This window comes from Delphinus delphis, chromosome 2, assembly GCF_949987515.2.
Source record: "Delphinus delphis chromosome 2, mDelDel1.2, whole genome shotgun sequence".
In the NCBI taxonomy this organism is placed as follows: Eukaryota; Metazoa; Chordata; class Mammalia; order Artiodactyla; family Delphinidae; genus Delphinus; species Delphinus delphis.
The window spans coordinates 118,763,056-118,789,818 of NC_082684.1; the positions used below are offsets into that span (position 1 = coordinate 118,763,056).

The window sequence follows — 26,763 nt, forward strand, 5'->3', positions numbered from 1 at the left end:
GGGTAGAAGAAATTGACCTTTGCTTATAAATGTTACAATAAACTTTTGGTTTTGTGGCCATTTCTTGGCTGCAGTTTTCTATTTATGAAAATATTTAAGTATCTACTATACAATTTTAACTGATATAATGGCTCCCAAGCATACATTTCAAGTTCATGCTTTGCCACCTTTGTAGTCACTGAAGATTAAATTGTTGCATATGTTTATAATGGTAGGTGTATATATTTTATTTTAATGCTTTGTCTTAGCTGGAACATTTCATTCCTTTGTATCAAAGAGCTTTTTAAACTGAAGTACCATACAGATATCGGGATGGTGGGAATGGTAGCAACCATACCATTCCGTGACTATACTGAGTATAGGACAGCTTACTTATATCCAGCGTAGTCTGAGAATGGCATACTGCACAGGTTTTCAAAGCTGATGAAACAGTACTTGCCCTTGAGTGTTCCAAACTAGTGACTGCAGGCTTTTAGAATGTTTGCTGGTGTTATTGATAAAGTATATTTCCTATAGAAATAATAGAGATTTAGTATGTAAAATTTGACTTAAACTGCAATACTGTCCAAAGGAAAAAAACACATTATTGGAAGCATTATACTATCTCAAACACATTATGAGTTAATTGGCCTTTTTTTTTTTTTTTAGAAAAGCTTGGGAACCTGCCAATCATTTCCATTTCCACATTGTTTTATTATTTCTTATTAACATTGTTTTATTGTGTTTAAATGTCTTCTCCTCAGCATTCCCCTTCTCCCCTCTTCGTATGAAGCCTCTTGGTGAGGAGTCACTAATGCCCAACTTCTGTCCTTCCTTTTTCCCTTCAAGCTGCTCAGTATTGCATTATGGTTTATATTTGTAGGATGATTGTGTTGTATGTCAGATGCTTAGAACTTGGGAAATGCCCATATTAAAATTAAAGCACAGGGAAAAGCCGTTTTTATATACAAAAGAATAAACTGTTCATATTTTACATATAAAAATATGTGCCCTTATAGCAACCAACATAAGAAATATATGGAAAGTAGTAGTTTCTCTTTCTATTCCTCCAATTCTGTGCTTTGGAATAACCAGTGTTAATAGTTTGGTTGTGTCCTTCCACTCCTTTGCTTGTGTTTATGTAATTATGTACTCTGTATTTTTTTCCCTTTTTAAACAACAAAAGGGAATCATACTCTACATATTTCTCTGCAGATTTCTCTCTTCACTTCATTCTCATTCCACTAAATTCTAGGCCAAGAAATATATATACATCCTTGTATTTAGGATCAGGTCTCAAAAGTAGGATTGCTGGGTCAAAGGGTAGGAACATTTTATATTTTAAAGTACTTTTTAGCAGTATTTCATTTTACAATATTACCACTTATTTGTATAACTGAAAAGTCTTAAAACTGTTTAAAATATAATGAGTCAATTTATATAAGAATCCAGTTATATAATTAATAGGTGAATAAGAAGTAGTTAGGAAACATGATTTTGGTTCCTAACATTTATCTTAGAAAGTGATTTAAAGAATTTTTCTATAATTATTTTAAATGCAGTTCAAGAATTATTAAGTCTCTGATCTTTGTGGTAGTTTGAAGTTAATAAGAGAATAGGAGAGACAGGTTCTGTATTTGATAGGCATCCACATAGTTGTTGAATGAATAAATAAATGAATATAAAGTAGAAGAGCATAATGTCTATAGTACAGGTATAACAGATGCAGATTGAGAGTCTTTGAGGGCAGGGAGTCTGTCTTAAATTCTGTATCCCCAGTGCCTGGCTACTGTCTAACATTGGTAGGACACATAATCTAATTCTGTGTAGCAGGATTGTAAAAGATTTTTTAAGGAAGGTGCTATTTGCATTGACCCTGAAGAATGACTTTGTCAGGAGCCTGGGAGGAAAACTATCATTTATTCATTTATTTATTGAGTACTTTCTGTGTATCCAGTACTCTACAAGGCACTGACATAGATACATCATGGAACAAATTCTTACTCTCATGGAATTTTTGTTTCTTGACATCCCAAGCTGAAGAAAAAAAATAACGATCTGAGATTCAGTGGCAGAAGATTAGGATCAATATTTGTCCAAAGACTTTAGTGACAAAGTGATGGTGACTATGATGGTGACTATGTTAGAAGCTCTGGAGAGTAGAATGCAAGTTTGAGGGGTTAATTGGTGAGAAGGAGATGAAAAAATAGATAACAAGGTAGATGGGTCTTCAGGTTTGGTTTTGATGTGGAAAAGCGGTCATAGCTGGAGGGGTCTTGACGAAAAAGGAGAATTTTTTCTTCTTTCTCCTTTTCTCTTTCCTCTTCACCCCTCTTTTCTAAGAGGAAAGAGTTGAGCCTGTGTAAATGCTGATGGGAAATCTCCATTAGAAAGGAGTTGAAGATTCAAAAATAAGGAACAATTAAAAGTTCAAGATTCCTAAGAAGGTAGGAAAGGATGGGCTCCAGAGCACAATTGGAGGGAAGGACTTAAGCTGTGACAAAGCGAGAGAGAGGCATGGGCATATATACACTACCAAACACAAGGTAGGTAGCTAGTGGGAAGCAGCCGCATAGCACAGGGAGATCAGCTCGGTGCTTTGTGACCGCCTGGAGGGGTGGGATAGGGAGGGTGGGAGGGAGGGAGACGCAAGAGGGAAGAGATATGGGAACATATGTATATGTATAACTAATTCCCTTTGTTATAAAGCAGAAACTAACACACCATTGTAAAGCAATTATACTCCAATAAAGATGTAAAAAAAAAAAAGACCTTACATGGGGACCACATCTGGGAAGACATCGCAGCACCCTCGTAAGTTACAGGGGGAGAAAAAAAAAAAAAGAAATAGTATCTCTTCCGCCTTTAACAAGAGAAAGGAAGGATAGGTGCAAAGGAAGATTCAGATTGTGGGGGAGAGAGTTCTTGTCTGGTGACTACCAGGCAAGGCCAGCTGCTTAGGGAGTGAAGATTTGTGGAGATTGCAGGTTTGAAATTATTGTTGCGAAGAGTCATAGCAGTTTGGTTAGAGAAAGGTAGTAGAATCATTCAGCAAGCAGTTGATGGCTAGACTTATGCTGGGGAACCATCTGCTTGTTTAGGGAGTTTTCTCCTGCAGTTCTCAGATGTCTGAGGTATGAAGAAGTTGGGATGTCGCATTTATGCAGGCTTAGGTTTTTGCCAGGTATAGAGGGACTAAGGAGGTTTAGGATTTTGGCAAGAGTGATTAAAATGATGGGACATGGAGTCTGAGGTGGATTGGAGGCAAAGAAAGAAAGGAGTGAGTGAATAGGGAAAATGGAGAGGGTCCAAAGGATCCATTGATGTTGAAGACTTATTATACTGGGCATGATTGAGTAAGCCATCTGGGAGGATGGGATATTGTAGTTGTGGAGAGAAACATCAGTCATGGAGAAGTTTCAGATGATGACAGGATATGAGTGTGCAGGCTGGAGGGGGCTGAGGTAGAGCCTACCTTGTCCCCTTGCAGCCTAATCCCCACACCCCCTCCCTGCAAGTAGCTGGGGTCTTTGTAAGAGTTAGAGAAGGAATGAAACATGGAAGCAGGAATTAGCAGTGGAAGCATTTGAGTTCTGCAGTCCCAGCAAGAGAGTGTTTCATTGTTTGGTAGCACAACTTAGTACTAGGAAGTAATAGACCAAGATCCTATGTGCTTAACCTCTTTGGATCTCAGTTCCTTCATTTATAAAATAAAAGGCCACAAGCGACTTGGAGGGGAAAAGAAAAAAACTCAACTTGGAAGCAAAATCACTTAATGGATCTGCCAGCTTCTCTTAATGAGTGTAGTAGGCAGCAGGCCTTCCTGGGGATGTGGAAGAGTGACCTCCCCAAATACTGATAGAGCTCTCATCTCACCTGTTGACAATTTTATTTATAAATATGAATGGATAAGAAAGAGGCATCTAAATTTTAGTGAAAGAAGGGAGTTTGGCTTATGGCTAAGAGCAATAAGAGTGGATGGATCCTGATTAAGCAGTTAATCTACGTAACAGGAGAGAACTTAAAAATGATATCCTTCTGAGATTCAAGGGAAGAAGAGGTATGTCCATCACAATCCTGAATTGGGGTGGGGAGATGAGGTGGGGGATGAGGATGTTATTTCTTTCCTGTTGACCCAGGAGAAAATTTTCCTGACCTCCCCCCATCAAATATAAACAGGCAAATCATAAAAGAATACAGATAGTCAAAACAAAAAAATGTTTAACTTTCAATAGAAGTGATAAAACATTGATCATCCTTACCTAGTAATTAGAAAAGATTTAATACCTGGTGTTGAAGATTATCAGTGCCCTATGTTGAAGACAATGGGGAGAAGATGCTCTCATACACTATTGGAAGGAGTAGAAATTGACTCATTACTTTGGTGGGTGGTTAGACCATATCTAGCAGAATTTTACATGTGCATATGTTTGAACCAGCATTTTCACTTGCAGGAATTTACCCAACAGAAAAAATAGTCAAGTGGACAAGGATACTCATCACAACATTGTATATGATGAAAAATTGTGAAAACCTAAGTGTTCATCAATATGGGGTGGGTTGAAATCTGGTAGCAGATTTCGTTTGAGTCTTTACTAAGTGCCAAGCACTGTTTTAAGTGATTTATATGTATTAATCTAATTAATCTGCAAGACAGTCCTATGAGGTAGGCACTATTATTCCTACTTTATAGACAAATAAACTAAGGCATAAAAAAAGAATACATCAAACAATAGTGATTATAGCTGTGGAAGAGGGGAGGGCACAAGAAGGGGGGTAGGAGCTGGAATAAACAGAGCCTTACATTTAAGTGTTTATTGTAAAAGGGAAAGTTCCTACTACTAAATTTGTTTTATATTCTTTTCAGTATATGATTTTTATAATTAAAAATCAAAATAAGATTGTTGGAATTTAGTGCCACTAAGATCTTATCCAGCTCTCAAATTTTATTAATCAGTGAGTCTAAACGTTTTGATTTACAATGATGGTGATGCCTGCGTTTATGCTCCTTGCAGCTGGTGGCTGGGTTGAGGGTGAAAGGGGTTGATGACTGAGAAGTCACACAGCTACACGCTCTACCCACTTTGAAATTGGTAGGAGTAGGATCTGGATCAAATGAACATCAGAACACCCTGAAGGGAAAAACAATAAGTTAAAGAGATGGTAAAAAAAAAAAAAAAGAGCACCATGCAATCAAGTGTGCCAGAAGAAGTAGGGAGAGGGAATGGTTTTGTTTCTGTTTGATTGGTTCATTTTGAATTCCAACACAAGGGCTTCTTGTTTTTCCCTAATCTGTCGGACCCCTGCAGCTTCCATTGCTGCTAGGATGTAGGGCCTCCATAATCACTGTGAATACTCTGTTCTTGAGTTAGCTCTGTATAAAAACATCTTAGTTGTTTCTTAAATTGAATGTGTGGAAACGACTTATGTCAAATGGTAAAGCATTCTGATGCTCTGTTTATGTTTTAATGCTTATAGTCCTGCAAAACATTCATTACAAATGTACCCCGTCTCAGTAATATACCTGTGCCTGAAAAGTGTGGGTTTTGTTATAAATCAAAGCTGTTTTTCCTACTGAATTTTCAGATTTAAGTAACTTTTCCTCATTGTTACTGGTTGGTTGACAGTAGCTCCTTGTCAAATACTTAACAAACTATTTGAAATAGCTTGGAAAATGAATGTCTGACCTATAATTTATTCTGTTGAATCATAGAATTTCAAAGCTATATGGAACTTTATAGATGATTTAGGCAGTTTTTCTTTTTTGAGGTAAGTAAGCTTAGAAGAGGTTAGTAGATGGGTCTAAAGTCATTTTTATGGCCAGTTAGAGCAAAAAAGCAGGTCTTCTAATTTGTAGTCCAGTCAGTATTGCTTTTTTAATTCTGCAGGTATTTATTGATGACCTGTTTCTAGCCTAGCACCATGTAGTTAAAATTTAGCCACATTTAGCCACTGTGGAGCAATGAGGTGTTCCATGTTAGGTGAGTTTTCCTAGTTACCTCTTTGAAGTTTACCTCTGAGTTTTACTGTGAGTCTAACTGTTTTGATAGAAATACTTTTACAACATGCATCATTCTATACTTTCTTAAAGAAATATGGGGAACATGATTTAACCCACTCTTTGTGATTTGTAGTTTTTGCCTGGGGAATTAGGAGGGAGGGTTTAGAAGGAGGGGGCAGGGATACAGATCTTTATCTAACACTAGACCATATCCTTGTCCACTTGAGGGATTCTGTGTACAAGCAGAAGACTCAGAAGCCATTACTTTATATATGTTTCCACAAGTTTAAATTCATTTTCAAGCATTCACTATACTAAAAATGAGGTACCTGTGCACTGAGTGAGATACCAGTTTTTAAATGTTAGCCCCATCGAATCAGTCTCTGTGTCTCCCTCTCCCTCTCTAGATAGATAGATAAATAGATAAAATGTATGTAATGTGCTTAAAATATCATACATTGAGCTTGGAACACTGTTCCCTCCTAAAATAAACAATTATGTTATACGCATATAGAATTATAAAGGGTAGGTATATTTTTAAATGGTTGATCTGGCCTTATGGAAAAAATGTTTAGTATTCTTTTTTTGTGTCTATTTTTGTTGCTTTGAAAATTCCATTTATAAAATCATACTTACTGAATGCATATTAAATAGGTTTTTTTAAAAATAAAAAGTAGGGGGCATATGATGATCTGATCTTCAACCCTTGTTTATGATATCTATATAGCTTTCCTTTTTAAACAAATATTTTTAATATTAATACTTTACAGAAAATTTTAAAAAAATATTTATTTATTTGGCTATGTTGGGTCTTAGTTGTGGCACCCGGGATCTTCATTGTGGCACACGGGATCTTTTCGTTGTGGTGTGCAGGCTTCTCTAGTTGCGGTGTATGGGCTTCTCTAGTTGTGGCGTGTTTTGCAGATACTTAACATTTATTTATTTATATTTTTTAAGGTGATAATTTTAGCCTCTATAAATGTCAAACAAATATTTCATCATTTCGAAGAAAAAAATCTAAAAATTTTATCATTCATGCAGTTATTTAAGTAGTTCTTTTATGTTTTATATCTAAAAGAGCTGATTTTAAGTGAAAAATTGGTAGTGAGTGTAATGATATAAAATTTGCACTAACATTATAGCTACTAGTTATGTGTGGTACTAATGTTTAAATTATTGATATAACAAAATAATACTGAAAATTCAATTCCATAGTCACAGTAACTACATTTTAAGTGCTTAATGGCCACATGTGGCTAGTGGCCACTATATTGGTCATGTAGCTAGAGAATATTTCCATCATTGTAGAAATTCTGTTGGACCAGTGGTGTGAGTGACTGAAAAAAAAAAGAATACCTTAAAATTGGTAGTAGCAACTCATTTTTATCATGAAAGTCAAACTGCCACTGTGTTAATGCTACAGAATTGTAAAGAAAAACTTCCCCAGAATTCTTTTTAGACACCTCAAAGACAACTTTAGAAACAAAAGAACTTGTCCACATTTTGAAAAATTTTCCTTTCCTCAATTTCCTCCCCTTTCCTTCCCTTTTGAAATGGCTTTATTTTAATATTTGTAATGCTTGTATTCAATGAATTTCCAATGAAATTTTTGTTTTAATGAACTTGGGACATAAAATATCTGTGATTATTTTGATGGATGCATTCCAAGAAATTTGGGTATTTGCCATGGTTTTTCATTGTTTTTCTTTTAGAACCAAGAAAATAAACAAAAAACCCTAAAGATGCTATGCTTTCATATCCAAATAATCAAAATTTGCACTTTCCCATAAAACACTGACATATGTTTGGGATTATCTTTTTGTATTGCTTATGACTAGATTACTCATTATTTGCCCAGTGTAGTCATTACATTTTTGCTGGGAAACAGGATGTCAGTGGTAACTTCTAGTGGTCCTTGACCTAACAGTGATTGCACAGCCCTTGTTAGGAGGGGTTAGCGAGCTGTTAATGCTCTTAAGCACGTTTCTTATTGCCTCTTCTCCCTCTCCCTGGCACCTCCCCTCATCCCTCTCCTCCCAAAATGTGTGTCAGGCTTTCTAGGATAATTCAAATGAAAACGATACTTAATAACATTCCTTTGTGTCACTCGTTTCAGAAGAAAGGAATTTAACCATCAGAGATTTTGATGATGGTAGATGCAGATATTGAGAATCTGATGTGTTTTTCTATCTCCCGGAAACACCAAGGAAATATGACAAGTGTTTAAGACAGGCTCATGCTTTTTTGGTCTGCTTAATGTTTATTTGGAGAGAAATTTTAAAAGAGGAAAATGAGTAGTTAATGGGAAGTGAGCCAAGAGACAAGAGGGTAAATGGTAAGGGACATTGGGGAGCAAATGGTGAGTAGGACTGTGGAGGGCCTTTCTGCTATTGTGGACAAGGAAAGGTGGTGCTGCTAATTTCTCTCTGTTCCCATTAGCCTGCCGGAGCTTCTGACTTTCCTGCTGAGAGATCCTCCTCTATAGCATATATAAAAGAGGGAGAAATACTGGAGGAGGAATGAAATAATATTCCTGGTAGTAAAAGAGGTTTACCTTAGTTGTTTTCATATAGCCACATGGTATTTAACCCTTGCTGTATGCTTGCCCAGAAGCAGTGACACCAAATTATTAATCCAACTAGAAAGCTTGTTGAGTATGTTGTGGTGGTTTTTGAATGAAGTACTTTTTGCCTTCAGTACCAAAACTTTATTAACTTTATTAAAATTAAAAATAATTTATTGAGGTGAAATTGACATAATGTAAAATTAACCATTTTAAAGTGAAAAATTAAATAACATTTAGTATATTCACAGTGTTGCACAACCACCACCTCTTTCTAGCTCCAAACATATCCATGACTCCAAAGGAAAACCCCTTATCCATTAAGCAGTTTCTCCCCACTCTCCTCCACACCCCAGCTCTGCAACCAGCAATCTGTGTTCTATCTCCCTGGATTTATCTATTTTGGATATTTCGTATAAATGGGATCATTCAGTATGTCACCTTTTGTGTAGGGCTTCTTTTCACTTAGCAAAATGTTCTCAAGGTTCATCCAAGTGGTAGCATGTATCATTCCTTCATTCCTTCTTATGACTTAATTAGATTCCACTGTATGAGTATACTATAATTTGTTTATCTGTTAATCCATTGATGGACATTTGGGCTGTTCCCACCTTATGGTTATTATGAACAGTGCTGCTATGAGCATGGGTGTACATGTACATGTTTAAGTACCTGTTTTTAATTATTTTGGGTATATATTTAGGAGTAGAATTATGGAGTCTTATGGCAATTCTATGTTTAACTTTTTGAGGAACAGCCAAACTGTTTTCTACGGTGGCTGAACCATTTTACATTACTGCCAGCAATGTACAAGGGTTCCAGTTTCTCCACATCCTTGTCAATAGTTGTTATTTTACATTTTTAACAAATTATGGCTATCCTGGTGGTTTTGAAGTGGTACCTCATTGTGGCTTTGATTTGCATTTCCCTAATGCTAATGAATTTGGGTGTCTTTTCGTGTGCTTTTTGACCATTTGCATATCTTCTTTAAAGAATGTCTTTTCAAATCCTTTGCCTGTTTCCAATTGGGTTGTTTGTTTTTTTGTGGTTGAGTTGTAAGTGTTCTTTATATATTCTGAATGCTAGACCCCATTGGTTATATGATTTGCAGATATTTTCTTCTATATATTGCCTTTTCACTTTCTTGAAATGTCCTTTTATGCACAAAAATTTTAAATTTTGATGAAGTCCAGTTTATCCATTTTTTCTATTGTTGCTCCTGCTTTGGGTTTCATATCTATGAATCCATTGCCAAATCCATGATCGTGAAGATTTACCCATGTTTTCTTCTATGAGTTTTATGGTTTTAGCTCTTAGATATAAGTCATTGATCCGTTTTTAGTTAATTTTTAGTTAACTTTTGTATATGGTGTGAGGTAGAAGTCTGACTTTATTCTACTTTTTATAACTGCTGTAAAAACTATGCACTTAATTCATGACTTCTTTAAAATGTGTTGTTAGAGGCTGGATGGCAGGTTTTGCAGAACCCTGAATCCTAGTGGTTTGTAACAGCACAATGATTTCTCATTCATGCTGCACTACTCTCTCAGATCTCTCGGGGACTTTGGTTCATGGTATCTTTACTCAGGGATGAAAGCTGATAAAGGTCACTGTGGACCTTTCGTGCTCAAGCTCTCTAAGGCCTCTACTTTGACATAATTCCATTGACCGAAGCAAGTCACTTAGTCACGTCGAGCTTGAAGAGAGAAGTGTAATCCTACCAGCTGCCCAGAAGGAGAAGAAAAGAAAGTAAGTAGTGCACAGTCACTACAAGAGGACAGGATTGAACATGTGTTTGCAACATATTTGAAATATTTGTTCCAAGATACGCAATTTTAAAACATTCCCATTTAAGGGGGTTGAAAGTTCTCCATAAAAGGACATGGTAAAGCATAATTGATTCAAAATTTGAGGTAAATTTTATACTAACTGTGCTTGCTGAAGTTTACCTTTACATTATTTGTAAAGAAAAAATTGTTCAGTTAAGTGATAGTATGAGATTTAATGAAGATAATTTTGTCTTAATTTATAAAACAATTTTTAAGTAGTTTAGTAGGAAGTATTCATACTCAAGGAATTTGGGTACAGATTGTTTATTAAAACTTCTGTATGTCAAAATTGTGAAAAAGAAGGAAATATTAGTAATAACAGTTTTGCAAGGCACTTTAAGGTTATTACTTTTTTTTTTTTTTTTTTTTTTTTTTTTTTTTTTGCGGTACGCAGGCCTCTCACTGTTGTGGCCTCTCCCGTCACGGAGCACAGGCTCCGGACGCGCAGGCTCAGCGGCCATGGCTCACGGGCCCAGCCACTCCGCGGCATGTGGGATCTTCCCGGACCGGGGCGCGAACCCGTGTCCCCTGCATCGGCAGGCGGACTCTCAACCACTGCGCCACCAGGGAAGCCCTAAGGTTATTACTTTTGTCTATCAGGATTTTAAAATTTAAAAACATTTTAAAACTTAATAGACTAAATCCTATAAATCAAGATAAACTAGTTTGTGTGGCATCTGTAATCCAGCATTAGAGCTTAGTTACCCGCAGAGTAACAAAAATGTTGATGTTAACATATAGTTGTCCAGTCTCTTACCCACTTTTCATAAACTATGGAAATAGAAAAATTAAAATGTATAATATTTCTCTTATATTATTCAGTTACATTGCTAAAATGTGCCACTATATAGCAGAGAATGTATTATAGAACACCAGTAGGTGTCAGCCACAGCCTTTGCAGCAGGCTGATTATTTACCAGGCTTTTGGGGTTTTTTAAAACCCAGTATTCTGATGAACTGCAGTTTTCTCAAGGTTGGTGTGCTTATTTTTAAATTAAAACTCAGGATACTTACTAATAAAGACATAGTGATGCACTAATGGCAGCAGGAACATTATTCAGTGCTTAATTGTGTGTGTAGCTAAATAGCTCAAAGAGGTAACTAGTTTGTCATGGAAAAATTGCGATTCTGTCTGATGGAGACAAGTAGGCATCTGGAAAGAATGACCATGGGTCCTTTAGTTAGCCAGATATGATACTGATATTGTAGCAGATCAAACTAGATGAGGGTCTAATACCACTGCTTTTCTGGACAAGCCTTTCCTTTTTAGAGGAACAACTATTAAGCCTCTTATCTCCCCTCCACCACCCACAGAGTGCTTTAGTTTGCCTGGGATGCTTTGTAAGTATGCCCATAAGTGGAAGTGTATATTCCTCTTACTAGGCGAGATACCAGTACTAGAAGAAACATTTTGGGGACTTGGACAGATCCAAGAGCAACATTCAAGGAAAGACCATTCATGAAGGACCTCATTGCAGATAATTGATGTCAAAACATGGGGGAAAGGGAATCACAGCATTCAGCATTTGAAAACAAAATGTGGTTTTATCAAAAGTGGGAACTCAATAAATGTTTCACTGACTTCATAAACAGTATTCATATTCAGTGCTATTTTATTGTAAAAGGGCGAGGATATTATATGTGTAAGTAGCTTGGGATACTGTTGCTAAGTATTTAAATACATCAATATACCTATATGAAATTAATAGTTTTATTTCCTTGATTAAAATAAACTAGTGGATTTCCATTGTGTTCAAGATTTTTAAAAATAGTTTTTCCTCAATATAAAATATAAGCCTTTAGTGATCTGTTCCTTGGTACTCTCTGCAAAATCATATACCTTCATACCTGATGGCCCAGAAATACCAAACTAATGGCATTTCTCTTATTGAGTGTTTAGAACCTAAATTGCATATCATATGATTGGTTACTCAATTATGTAGCAATTTAAATACTACATTTTAAAATTTAATTTTTTTTTAATTTAAAAGACATACATGCTCATTGTTAAAGATTCAGATGATAAAAAAGTAGATGGAGAATAGCAACACTGGTCCTTTTCCTAATGATAATCACTGTTTATAAATTTCTCTCAGAAAAATTATTTGTTACAAATCTAAAACTTTATAGTCCCCCAAACTTTTGTTTTTCTGTTGACACAATTGTTTTTATAACAAGTGTTTGAAAATATAAGATTTTTGTCATGAGTACTGTTGGGGAGTTACAGCAGAAAAAATTATATTTTTGATTTCCCAAACATACCTCTCTTTTTGTCTTTTCATATGTTGCTCCATGTGCCTACAAAGCTAACCAGAACTTTCTCCTCCCCGCTCCATGGCAACCTCTGATAATTTATATTTGTCTTTCAAGCCTCAGGTTAGACATAATTTCTTTTAAAAAGTCATTCCTGATTCTTTGTTACTGATATTTAGTTTAACTCTACAGTATGTTTTAATGTAGAATAAAAAAAAATTACTCCTAACTCAGTGTGCTCCTTTAGCTTTAACAACTCCTGTCTTTGTGTTTATGTGTATCTGTGTGCATGTGCATGTGTGAGAGATGCAGGCTGACTTTCAGTTACTTACAGGAGGCTTTTCCTTCTACCCAGGGCCTCCAGCAGAGAGAAGTCTGCTTTCAGTCTACGACTGGAATTTTTCTAGGATTCTTTTCATGGAATAGCCAGTCCTTCCAGAGCTATGACTCTGTGTAAGAGACCTAGACCCATCTCCCTTCCTCTCCTCCCAATGGCCAGTTTCCTATCCCTGCCATATCACACTTCTACTCCGAACTTAGAACTTGGGCCAGATGTGACACTCCCTTAGACCACCTGAGCTCCAGCTTACTCTTTTTATCCTGAGTTTGGTTAGGTTTTAATGTCAGCCCCCTGGGATTTTAGTTTCTTCCTCCTGAGGTGCAATTTGGGATTTTGGTTTGGCGGGGGGTAGGTGTTATTTTCTTATGGCTGCTATAACAAATTACACAGGCTATGTGACTTAAAATAACAGAAATTGATTGTCTCACAGTTCTGGAGGGCAGAAGTTCAAAATCAAGGTGTTGGCTGGGTTGGTTTCTTCTCGTGGCTCTGAGGAAGAATCTGTTCCTTTCTCTGAGCTTCTGGAGGTTGCCAGCGGTGTTCCTTGACTTTGCAGCTGCATCACTCCAATCTCTGGCTCCGACGTCACATAGTGTTATTCCCTCTGTCTTTGTCTGTTAAAAACATTTTCATTTCTTCCATGATTGTGGAGTATGAGATCTGGTTTCTGTTCAAATGTATAAATTTAAATTGTAGTATGGTCTATGTAAGTATAAACCCAGACCTGCTGATTTATTATTTTCACCTTTTCTGAAAATTCACCGCCCTTCAAAAGATAGTACTTTGTGTTTAAGCTATTTAGAAATGTTTATACATTTTTCAAAAATAAAATTTAATTCTGAGTTTTTAATTTTCAGCCAGAAAACCTTGCTCAGAAGCTTCCAAACCTTGTGGAACTGTGAGTCTGCTTATTCAAATTTTTTTAAAAGACAAGAATGAACATAATTTTAAGTTATTTGAAATAATGGGAAATACAATTTTAATGTATTAATTTATTATTTTTTGGTATTATGATCATGGTGCTCATGTAGGTAGACCTGTGGTTCTGCTAAACCCAATAGTATTTTAAAGTATTTTACCATTTAAATTTGTGTTTTAAATATCTTACTTCAGGGTAGTGAAGGTGATGAAAGATACATTTTTTTCTGGGGGCAGCATCTTTGTCACAGAATCCTTCTGGATACTCCATGTAATTGGGAATATTTATTATTATTATTGTTACTACTACTACATGTGATACTGATATAAACAGTCTGATGGTATAAAAGATTTAAAATATAGAGTAAAAGACCCCTTCCTTAACATCCTACATTTGTTTTAGTTCTGTTGATGATTTACCTCCATAATACTAAATAATGTTTACACCTTTGTTTTTTAGTACATCAACTTCAAGTATCTGTTCACTAAAGAAGATAAGAAATTTCAATATCTTGTATTTCCCTTTCTTTCTACCCGTCTAATTCCGTTGAAGGAGGAATTTGCATCACCTTTCCTTGTTCCTTTTATTATTTGGTATGATTTTCAGGAGGTAAAGTAGGGAAAGCTAACTTTACACCTTCCTCTATAAGCCGGGAGTCTCTGTCGTTTTCTTTTTTATCCATCCTTTTATTTAAAAAAATTTCAAACCAACAAAAAAGTTGAAAGCATAGTACAATGAGCATCCATACAATTGATTCTTGAACAACATGGGGGTTAGAGGTGCCACTCCCTCATAGTTGAAAATCCAAGTATAACTTTATAGTCGGCTCTCCATATCCACAGTTCCACATCTGTGGACTCACCCAACCTCAGATGGTGTAGAACTGTAGTAGGTACTTGTTGAAAAAAAAAATCAGAGTATAAATGGACTTGTGTAGTTCAGACCCATGTTGTTCAAGGATCAACTGTTCAGTCTTCACCTAAATTTAACCACTTAACATTTTGCCACATTTCCTTTCTCTCTTTGCCTTTCCTACCCTCTCTTTACTCTCGCTCTCTCCCTCCGCCTTCCTTCTCTCCCTCTCTCACACACATTATGATACTTTACCCCTAAATACATTAGTATATATCTCCTAAGAATAAAGACGTTTTTGCACGTAATTGTATTGTTTTTAGGCCTAAGAAAAGTAATATTATTTCAATAATATCATCTAATATATAGTTCGTATTTAAATTATCCCAATTTTCCCCAAAAAATATCTTTTTGAAGTAGATGTCTGGATTTGTCTGATTGTTTCCTCTGGATTAGGTTCAGTTTAAACATCTTTGGTGATGTTCTACCCCATTTGCTTTATCAAGTTTTTGCTTTCATTCTCTTTATACATATTATATGTGTATTTATTTTTTTTCTGAAGCTTTTGAGAAAAAGTTACGTACATTGTGGTTCTTTACCCTTAAATACTTCAGTGTGTATTTCCAAGAACAAGGATGACTTAACATTTTTTTAGGTCTACTTTTCTGTCCTTAATAGGTGCTTTATATTTTTCTTCATATAGATTTTGAACATTTCTAATAGTTTGTTCCTAAATATTTATTTTTTTTGCTGTGTAAATGATTTTTCTTATCTGTTATATCTTCTAACTGGCTATTTTTTGTATATAGGAGCACTATGGGTTTTTGCATGTTAACTTTATATCTTGCTCCTTCCTGAAATCTTTTATTGTTTGAGTTAGTTTTATCATTGATTCTCCAGAGTTTTCCAGGTATACTCTCATGTCTGAAAATACAGACAGTGTTATTTCTTCTTTTCCAAATCTTTAATTATCTTCTCTATTCTGATTGCATTGGCTAGTCCCTCTCCAGGGCAGTGTGAAATTGTACTTGAGGTAGTGGACATCCTTGTCATCTTTCTGACCTTAGTGGGAATACCTCCAGGTTTTCCCCACTAAGAAAGATGCTGGCTTTACAGTTAACACAATTCTTTTGTGTTCAGTAAATATCCATCTGTGTTAGTAATCTATTGCTGCTTAACAGATTACCCAAAATGTACTTGCTTAAAATGTAGGTGTGCTTAAAAGAATAAACACTTATTCTCTGATATTTTCTGAAGGTCCAGAATCTGGGCTTGGCTTAGCTGGGTACCTTTGCTTCAATGTCTCTTTCAAGTCTCTAATCAAGATTGTTGCCTAGGGCTGCTGACTTACCTGAAAGCTCAACTGAAGAAAGATCCTCTTCTGTGTTCACTCATGTGGTTGTTGGCAGGATTCAACCAATTTCTTGCAGTTCGTTGGACTGAGGGCCTCAGTTCCTAGCTGGCTGTTGGGCAGAGAACTCCTTTAGTTCCTTGCCACTTGGCCTCTGTTATGTTGCTCACAACATGGCAGCTGATTTCCATCAGAGTGAGCAAGCAGAAGAGCAAGAAAGGGTATACAAGACAAGAGCCATAGTCTCTTTCTGACCTAATCTTGGAAGTGGCATCCTGTCACTGTTACTATATCTGTCCTTTAGAAGGGAGCCACTAGATCTAATGAACACTCAAGGAGAGGCTATTACACAAGGTCCTGAATGCCAGGTAGCAGAGATCATTGGGGACCATCCTAGGGGCTACTTACCACACTATTAATTCCTATTTTCTCAAGATTTTTTTGTTAGTAATGGGCGTGAAATTTTTTCAAAGGTTTTTTCAGACTTTAAAGCTAAAGGAAAAATTCTTGGGGGTTTCAGGCAAAAAGGTGAAACAATCATGAAGATGAAGAAGTTTGCACCATAAGACTCCACACTGAATTATCTATACAATGGCTGTTGAATTCTAACTTGACGGTTTTTATTTCTTTGAGCCCCCCCCCCCTTTTTTTTTTTTTTGCAGTACGCAGGCCTCTCACTGTTGTGGCCTCTCCCATTGCGGAGCACAGGCCCCGGACGCGCAGGCTCAGTGCCCATGGCTCACGGGCCCAGCCGCTCCGCGGCATGTGGGATCCTCCCGGACTGGGGCACGAACCTGTGTCCCCTGCATCAGCAGGCGGACTCTCAACCACTGCGCCACCAGGGAAGCCCTCTTTGAGCCCTTTAAAAGTATTTGTCTCCTGAGGTTGCTGTCTTTTCTTGAGATTGCTATCCATTGTTGTTGTTGACATTTTTCTGGGTTTTCATATATTGAGTAATTTTAGATTATATTCTGACAAATGAAGACATATGTTTTGGAGACTGGAATCTGTTATATTTCATCAAAGAGTGTTGATGTCTTTATTGGGCTGGCCGGAAAGTTCGTTCGGGTTTTTCCATAACATCTTATGGAAAAACCCGAACGAACTTTCCGGCCAGCCCAATATTTCAGTGATTAATTTACCTGGTTTGACTCAAGCAGTAAACAGCCTCTTGGAAGGCAGCTGAAATCTCAGTCTGGTTCTTTTATCTTTAGTTGTAGTTTCTTCCACATGTGAATGGTTTTGCAGTCAGCCACTGATTTAGGCAAAGTTTATACATAGGATTTGGGGTTTCCCCTCCCTGGCTTTTATTTTTTTTTCTGGTATTCTCCCTTTATTTGTCAGGGGCCATGGTTGCCCTGAACTCTGTCCTCCTTTAGGCTAGCAACACTGCAGTTTTCTGTTGGAATTTTAGCCATTTTTTGTGATAACTGTATCCTTCCTTAGACTAAATGCTTTTTTTTTTTTAAATGAAACCCAGAATCACCCAGTGCCGTTCTTTCTTATAAGTTTTGACTCTCCTTCAGAATTGGCTTATTTGTTTACTCTTGCAGTGCCTTAGGTTCATTTTGTCTGTGTGTGTTGTTCAGTGTTTTAGTTGCCAGAGGATTGGTCCAGTAGGAGTTTATTCTGCTGTACTGGAATTAGAGCTTGCATTCTTTTATTTTAATCTGTTTCTGCCTCTATAACTCAAGTGGGTTTCTTGAGGTCAACATTAGTTGGTTCTTTGATTTTGACCAGTCTAACAATCTGGCTCATTTAACTGGAGTGTTTAGACTGTTTATGTTTAATATGATTACTGATATGATTGAATTTAAGTTCACCAACTTAACAGTTTGTCTTCTGTTTGTCCCAGTTGTTCTTTGTTATTTTTTCCCTCTTTACTTTTCTTCTTTTAAATTATTTTTGTGTTATTTAGGATTAAATTTTACTATTATTGATTTATTAACTCTACTTCATTTCAATGTTGAAAGGTTCATATTATGTTTCTTTAACCTATTATAATCTACCTTCACATAATATACTACTTCACATTTAATATAAGAACCTTAGATCAATACTTTCAGTTCATCGCTCCTATCCTTTGTGCTACTGTCCTGTGTTTTACATGTGTGTGAGTGTTGTGAGAGAGATAGATCTATGTATGTATAAACCATGTATATATCAGTCAGGGTCCAGTTAGGAGATAGAAACCATACCCCTGTTTAAGCAGGGAGAAGTAATATAAAGAATTGTTAACTAGTAAAATGTTATTAACTACTAAAAGAGGTAAAAGAGGACTCCATGGTATTCATAATTAATTAGTAAGTACAAAAAAGTAGATCTGGACCAAGAGAAAGTAGACAATGAAGGAACTAAAGACTTAGGAGAGCCCCAAACCTAGGCTGAGATTAGACTTCTTCAAATAAGATGTGGCTGCCACAAAACATACAGTGCTCTGGTGGTGAAGAACCTTGCCATCTGGTTAGGCCAGAGCAGATCTGTAATATCAGCTCACTGTTTCAGGACGGTGTTGGTAATGTAGAGCTGATCTATTAGAAACAGTCTGACTGGTAGGAAGGAGGCAATTGCCTGAGAGCATGGCAGAGCTAACGCAGAAGTAGCCACAGGGTGGGAAGACAGTTGCTTGAGGCCAACTGAAGTTCTTTATAGAAATGCATTGTTGGATGGGGAGAGTGTGGCCTGAGGATAATAGCCTGAGATGCCACAAAAGTGACTTCATGGTCACTTTGAGAATGTAGTTTAAGGTTGTCCAAGAGGACTACTGGGCCTTGGCTGTGTGCTGGATTAAAAAATTGAAAGGGGACTGGACCCAGAAAGGAAATGCCCTCCTGCTACTCTCATCTTGCAGAGTCACTCCAGTACCCTCTTTTGATAACATTAGGCCTAACATTAGATCAGTTGGCAAAGGAGAAATTTTGACAGGGTCCAGCTCCAATATGGCATAGCAGGTAGATTTGGAGCTGAGAGACAAAATTGATAACTGGCAAAATACACTATTATAATTTTGAATTTAAGTTGTCAATTAAAGAAATTTTAAAATGAGAAAAAAAAGTCTTTAATATTAATTCCTATATTCTCTCAGATTTGGTTTGCCTGAAAAATGTCTTTATTTCTCCTTTTTTAAAAATTAAACTTTTTACTTTGAGATAATGGTAGTCACACGTAATCTTAAGAAATAATATGTAAACATCCTTGGGTACTCTTTGAGGTTCTGCCGGTGTTCATGTCTTGTATAACTACAGTATAAGATCACCACCAGGAAACTGACATTGCTACAATCCACTGATATTATTCAGTTTTCATCATTTTCTACCCTTTTATAATCACATTCTCCCTGTCCCCCAAACCCTGGCAACTACTACTCTGTTCTCCATCTCTGTGATTTTGTCATTTTAATTTGTTATGTTATATAAATCATATAGTATATAACCTTTCAGGACTGGCTTTTTTTTTCATTGAGCATAATTTCCTTGAGATCTATTTAAGTTGTTGCATGTACCAATAGTTCCTTTATGTTGTTGGGTTATATTTCACAGTGTGGATGTAATGGAGTTTGTTCATCCACTCACTTATTGAAGGACATATTGGTTGTTTCCAGTTTTTAGCTATTATGAAATTTTAGCTGCTATGAACATTCATGTACATGTTTTTTTGTGTGTGAATAAGTTTTCATTTCTCTGCAATAAATGCTTAAGAATGTAATTGCTGAGTCACATGGAAATTGCATGTTTCATTTTTTAAATTGAGATATAATTTACGTACCATAAAATTTTAATCATACACTTTTAAAGTGTATGGTTCAGTGGTTTTGGTATATAAACAAGGTTGAGCAACCATTATCACTGTCTAATCCAGAACATTTTCATCACCCCAAAAGAAACCCATCAATAGTCATTCCCCTCCCCCAATTCCTTGTAACTCCCTAATAGGTGTGAACTGGTATCTTGTAGTTTTCATTTGTATTTTTCTAATGACTAATGATGTCTTTTCCTGTGCTTATTGGGCATTTGTATATTTTCCTTGGGGAAATCTATTCAAATCTGCTGTCCATTTAAAAATTATTATCTAAGAGTGTTTTATGTATTTGGAATACCAGACCCTTATCACATATATCAGCAGTCCCCAACCTTTTTGGCACCAAGGACTGGTTTTGGGGAAGACAATTTTTCTACGGACGGGGTGGGGGCAGGTGGTTCAGGTGGTAATGCAAGCGATGGGGAGCAGTGGGGAGTGGCAGATGAAGCTTCTCTTGCTCGCCTGTCGCTTACCTCCTGCTGTGCGGCCTGGTTCCTAATAGGGCACGGACAAGTACCAGTCTGCGACCTGGGGGTTGGGGACCCCTGATATATATGATTTGCAAATATTTTCTCCCATTCTGTGGTTTATCTTTCACTTTCTTGATAAATTTTTATTTGGTTGCTTGTGTTTTGTTGTCATGTCTGAGAAACTTTCTAATCCAATGTCATGAAGATTTATTCCTCTTTTCTTATTTGAGTTGTATAATTTTAGCTCTTACATTTAGGTCTTTGATCCATTTTGAATTAATTTTTGCATATGATATGATGTAGAAGTCTATGTTCTGTTTTTGCATGGGATAACCAGTTATCTCACCACCATTTATTGAGAAGGCTACTCTTTTCCCCATTGAATTGTCTTGGCATGTTTGTTAAAAATCAGTTGACCATAGACACATGGGCATGTTTCTGGATTTTCACTTCTGTTCCATTGATCTGTATGTTTTATCTTTTTGCCAGTACCATGCAGACTTGATTACTCTAGCTTTGTAGTGAGTTTTGAAATTGAGAAGTATGGATCCTCCAACATTATCCTTATTTTTCAAAATTGTTTTAGCTATTCTAAATCCCTTGCATTTCCATGTGAATTTTAAGATCCACTTGTCAATTCATGCAAAAAAAAAAAAAAACGCCAAATGTGATTGTTGATAACGACTACACTGAATCTTTAGATCAGTTTGTGGATTATTGCCATCTTAACAGTATTATGTCTTCTAATTTTTGAATGTGGGATATCTTTCTATTTATTTAGGTCTTCAGTTTCCTTCAACAGTTTTAAAATTTGAACATTGAACACTTTTCAGCGTAAAAATGCTGAATTTCTTCTCTTAGATTTTTTCTTTTTGATGCTATTGTACATAGAACTATATTCTTCTTTTTTTTTTTTTCCCCCACGGGCCTCTCACTGTTGTGGCCTCTCCCGTTGCAGAGCACAGGCTCCAGATGCGCAGACTCAGTGGCCATGGCTCACGGGCCCAGCCGCTCCGCGGCATGTGGGATCTTCCCAGACTGGGGCACGAACCTGTGTCCCCTGCATTGGCAGGTGGACTCTCAACCACTGCGCCACCAGGGAAGCCCAAAAACTATATTCTTAATTTCACTTTAGAATTGTTCAGTACCTAGTATATAAAAATACAGTTGATTTTTGTATATTGATATTATATCCTCCAACCTTGCCAACTTCATTCATTAGCTCTTTTTTGTTGTTGAATTCCTTGGGGTTTTCTATATATAAGATCAAGTCATCTACCAGTAAAGAGTTGTATTTCTTCTTTTCTGATCTGTATGCCTTTTATTTCTTTTTCTTGCTTAGTTGCCCTGGCTAGAACATAGAATGTTGAATAGAAGTGATGAGACAAGACATCTTTGTGTTGTTCTTGTGCTCAGTTACCTTAGTGGTCAGCTAATGATCAAGCAGAGATTTCCTTACCTACCTGAATCTGCTAAGTCTCCCAGTCCTTGCTGAGGGTCTCTGTATATGTATTGTGGCATGCTTTCCCCTCTCATCTAGGCACTTGACAACTTTGCCTTAGACTTCACTTCTTATGTAGAACTTCAAGTCCAGCAGAGGTGAGAGCTTAGGGTCTTCTCGGGTCTTTCCTGAGCATATGTGCAGCTCCGGGCATGCATGTGACCTAGATTTCTAGAAATATGTCAGAGTTTTTCAAAGTTCTCTGGAAGGAACTCCCCAACGTTTTCATTTAAGGTTTTTGGTTGTCTATTGTTTGCTCCAGCTGTTATCTAGTGCCTCAGGCACCAGCGAAGTTAAACAATTGCCTGTAATTTATCTCAATTGGAGAAAGGGTTTTTGTACCGGGCAAGCTTCTAGTCAGATCAAGTTAAAAACAGCCTTGCAAGTGGGGTCTTTCAGAGATCCATGAGACAGTCAAATGACAGTTCTCTGGAAACGAACTCCAACTTGGTTCTGCCCCTTTAGGTACTAGCCAGGCTACTGCAATTGAAGTGAAAAGCAAAGTGATTTTCCAGGCTTCTGCAGAGGTGGAGAGTAGGGTATAGGACTGGGGCAAGTAAAAATACCCCAAAATTCACAGCTTAGTCTTCTTACTGAGATTTTTGCCATTTTTCTTACATAAACCCTCCCTGTATTACTGCAAGTCTTTGGTTAATTTCCAGAGTTCTGTACATGTAGCTTCTGATAATTATTGCCAGTATTATTGTTGATTTTACAAATAAAGAGAATTTTTGGAGGTCTTTATTCTGCCACTTTTGATCTGAATTTGTAGTTTCATTAAAAACTGCCAAATAATTTCCCAGGTTGGCTGTACCATTTTACATTCTCCCCCGGCAATGTGTGATTGTTTCAGTTTCTCCACATCTCACCTGCATTATTTTGTTGTCATTACTTTAAATTTTTGTCATTCAGATAGATGTGTGGTTTTATCTAATTATGATTTTAATTTGTATTTCTCTAATGGCTTATAACGTTAATTTAACATCTTTTCAAGTACTTGTGATCTTTATCTTTTCTTCAGTGAAATGTCTGTTCATGTCTATTGCTCATTTTCTATTTGGATATTTTTCTTTAGTTGTAAGAGTTTTAAGAGTTCTTTACATATTCTAGAAAACAGTCCTTGGTTGTATAGGTTGTTTACAAATATTTTCTCCCTCTGTATAACTTCTATTTTCATGTTCTTTTGTAGAGCAGAAGTTTTACATTTTGATGAGGTCCACTTTGTCAATTTTTGCTTTTATGTATCATGTTTTTAGTGTCAAATTTAAGAACTTTGTCTAGTCCTAGACCCTGAAGATTTTCTCCTGCTTTTTTTCTCTAAAAGTTTATAGTTTTTTGCTTTACATTCATCTTCATAGTTCTGAAATGTGTATGTTTTGCCTTCTGGAATTAGAGTTCTTGGTTGTCAGTTACTTTTTTTCTTTCAACATTTTCACGGTGTTTATTGTCTTCTGGCTTGCATACTTTCTGAAGAGACATCTGCTGACATTCCTATATTTCTTCCTCAGTATGTAATGTGTCTTTTTTCCTTGGGCTGCTTTGAAGAATGTCTGATTCTTCTATTGGTTTTCAGGGATTTGATTTTGATGTACTTTGTTGTGGTTTTCTTTTTCTTTATCCTTGACATTCATTGAGCTTCTTGGGTTTGTGTCTTTATAGTTTGCATCAAATTTGGATTTTTAAAATATATTTCTTTAGATATTTATTTCTATACCCTTATCTCTGGTCCCTGCTTCTGGGACTCTTACATGTTTGTTAGTTTAATATGGTCCCATAATCACTGACACACTGTTCAGTTCTATTCTTTTCAGTCTTTTTTTTTTTTAATGTACTTCAGTTAGGACATATTATATTTCCCTGTCTTCAGGGTTGGTAGTATTTTCTTCTTCAGTATCTAGTAAGTTGTTAATCCAACCTAGTGAGATTTTCACTTAGTTTGTTGTATATTTGATCTCTAGAAGCTCTATTTGGTTCTTCTTTATATGTTAACATTTCTCTCACAATGTTTATATTTTTCTTTGAATACCCGAATATAGTTGTTATAGTTGTTTTGTTTTAAAGTTCTTATTTGCTAATTCCATCATTTGTGTCATACTGGTTCCGTTTGTATTAACTGTTTTTTATCCTAGTTATTGGTCACATTTTCCTAATTCTTAGCACTTTTTGCTTAGATGCTGGGCCTTATGAATACTTTATTGTGTCTACACTTTGTTGTCTTCCTTTTTGTGGTGCTTTGTTCTGGCCTGCAGTTATTTGCAATTTAATTTGATCTTTTCATGGCCTGTCTTTATGCTTGTTAGGACAGGTCTAGAGTAACTTCTACTAAAGGGATAGTTTAGCCCTATTACCCACACAGGACCTTTCTAGAATCTCGTTTAAATGAACCAAGTGATCAACAAGGATTTGGTACACTTGCTGCTCAGAACTTGAATGCTTTCTAGCCCTGTATGAGCTCTGTGGACTGTTCAGCTGATAGGTTTTCAGTTACTTTTTGACTGGAGTGCATTATAGAATTCAGCTAAGAGTCAAAGGATCCCTTGAAGTTTTTTTTTTCAGTAGTGCCCTCTCCTCCAGAACTGTACCCACAACTTCCAGCTGCCTCAGGTTCCCTGAACTCTGATATGTTTCTTCATAACTCAGTGAGACTTCATTCTTTGTTTGGGATCCCATTTTTGTACCACAGTGCACTATTTGCCTCCAGGCATAAATCTGTGGACATTGTGTGGCTCACCTCACTTGTTTCTTCTCTCTCAGGGAACATAGTACTAGTTGCCTCTTGTCAGTATTAGAAAATAATTGTTTCATATATTCCATTTGGTTTTCTTGTTGCTTATAGCAATTAGGTAAATCTGGTCCTTATTATTTCGTCATGGCTGGAAGTATAAGTCCTGTTCCTTTAATAAAAAAAATTTTTTTTTTTATTTTGGAGCAGTTTTTATTTACAGAAAAGTTGTAAAGATAGTAAGTACAGAGTTCCAGTATGCCCAGGTTTCTCCTGTTGTTAACATCTTACAATTTCATTGAACATTTGTCAAGACTAAGAAACTGACATTGCCATATTACTATTAAGTAAATATCTATATTTAATTTTATTAAAAAACTGCCAAACCATTTTCCAAAGTGGCTGTACAGTCATGCATTCCCACCAGCAGTGAATGGGAGTTCCTGCATTATTTGAGTAGAAAAATAACATGATGAAAACCAGTTACGTCAAAACACCAACATTTTAACTACTTTGAAATTACAAAAATTAAGTAGACAGAAGTGACTTAAAATTGCTAAGCCTTTGATTACAAATGACTTATGATAACAATAATAATTATAACAGTGGCATTCATGGAACTCTGTTCTAAGGGCTTTACATTTATTAATTCATTTAATCCTCACAGCATCCCTATGTTGTTGGTGCTGTTATCCTCTACTTCTGTAGATTAAGAAAGTGAAAAGGTCAGTAATTTTCCCCTGGTCACATAGATATTAAGGTACAGGCAGTCTGGCTCCAGAACCTACTCTGATCCACTTTACCAGTGATGATTCTTCATCAGCTGCACATCAGAGCAACTTGAGTTGAGATGGCCTTGGACATCTATAGTTTGAAGACCACTGGTGATTCTAATGTGTAGTCGGGATTGAGAACATTCTAAACTACCATTTACTGCTTTTCATTATAATGTAGATAAATTTATTATGTTAAAATATACTTTTTGATTTTAATGATAATAGTACTTTAGTTCATATTTTGACTTGGACATTTTAAGGTCCTTTTTTGTAGGTAGCATTGGAGTTGAGGCAAAAATTTTGTGGATTACTGAAAAATCAGTTATCTATTTTGGTGTCTAGGCGCTCTGCCTTTTGTGTAATACAGGCAAATGTGTGTGTATACTTATATATATATATAGTCTTTCGGCATAAAGAATTTTTAGAGTAATCTGTTAAAGTAGTTAGATATTTCTTCCTAAAAGTAATGTTTAAAGAATATTGATTTTAAAATATGGAAACATTCTAAAAAAAGTAAAATATGGAATCATTCTGTATACACAAAGCAAGGAATAAAATGAATCATAGAATGGTGTAATTGTTTAAATTATGTTAGGCCCAGCAAGTTAATACCTACACAGAATTGATTTAATCCAGCATATAAAAATCTTCTTAAATTTATTAATTTTGTATCTTTCTTATTCTGTGTCATTGACATTTTAACATTTGATATCAGGCTAAAATATATAGAAGAAATATTTTAAATTCTATGTAAGATATACTATATGAAGAGTGATTATGAGGTATAATAAATAAGACAACAGGTTTGAAAATACTTTATCAAAATCTAGTTCTCTAGCCTCAAAATCAATGATCTAATTTTATTTTTAAAATTATTATTATGTGATTTTCATTGGTCACTGTAGTTTTGCTCTGAATAGTTGGCTGCCGACTATTGCATGAAGTCTCCACCAGAGAGTGCTAAAGATACTTCAGTGGGGAATGTTATTTACTTAGACTTGCCTGGACTTGTCAGCCGGGTAGACTTTTTTTTTTCTGAGAAAAGAATTTGATTTCTTATTTACAAAATTCCTCTTGCTGTGAAATATATTATGTACCTTGACAGTTGAATATTTCTACAGATATCATAAATGATGAGTATTTAATTGCTTCATTTTTGGTTCTCCATACTGGCTTGAAATATCTTTGATTATTTTGTGAAGTTATCCTTTAAAAACTAAAAGTTGCATTTTCCTTTACACAATAGGTGTTGACTTTTCTCTACACAATAGATGTTTTTCTGAAAACCTGAATAATTTAAAATGAACTAGAGAAACTAGTAATTTGTTTTATGAGGTTAAAAAAATACTTTATTGTGTATGTTTTAATTTTAAAATAGCAACTAAATTAGCAAATAGTTTTAATATTTG

General features: G+C 35.9%; 1 protein-coding gene across 3 annotated transcripts in view; it reads left to right on the plus strand.

Annotated features, from left to right (window-relative positions):
- Positions 1-26,763, plus strand: part of LRRC28 (leucine rich repeat containing 28) — a 183,707-nt gene that overhangs the window by 5,527 nt on the left and 151,417 nt on the right. For all 3 annotated transcript variants that reach the window (XM_069540468.1, XM_060005505.1, XM_060005504.1), the window contains exon 3: positions 13,823-13,863. In XM_069540468.1, coding sequence (XP_069396569.1) covers positions 13,823-13,863 — 41 coding nt within the window. The remainder of the gene's footprint in view (positions 1-13,822; positions 13,864-26,763) is intronic.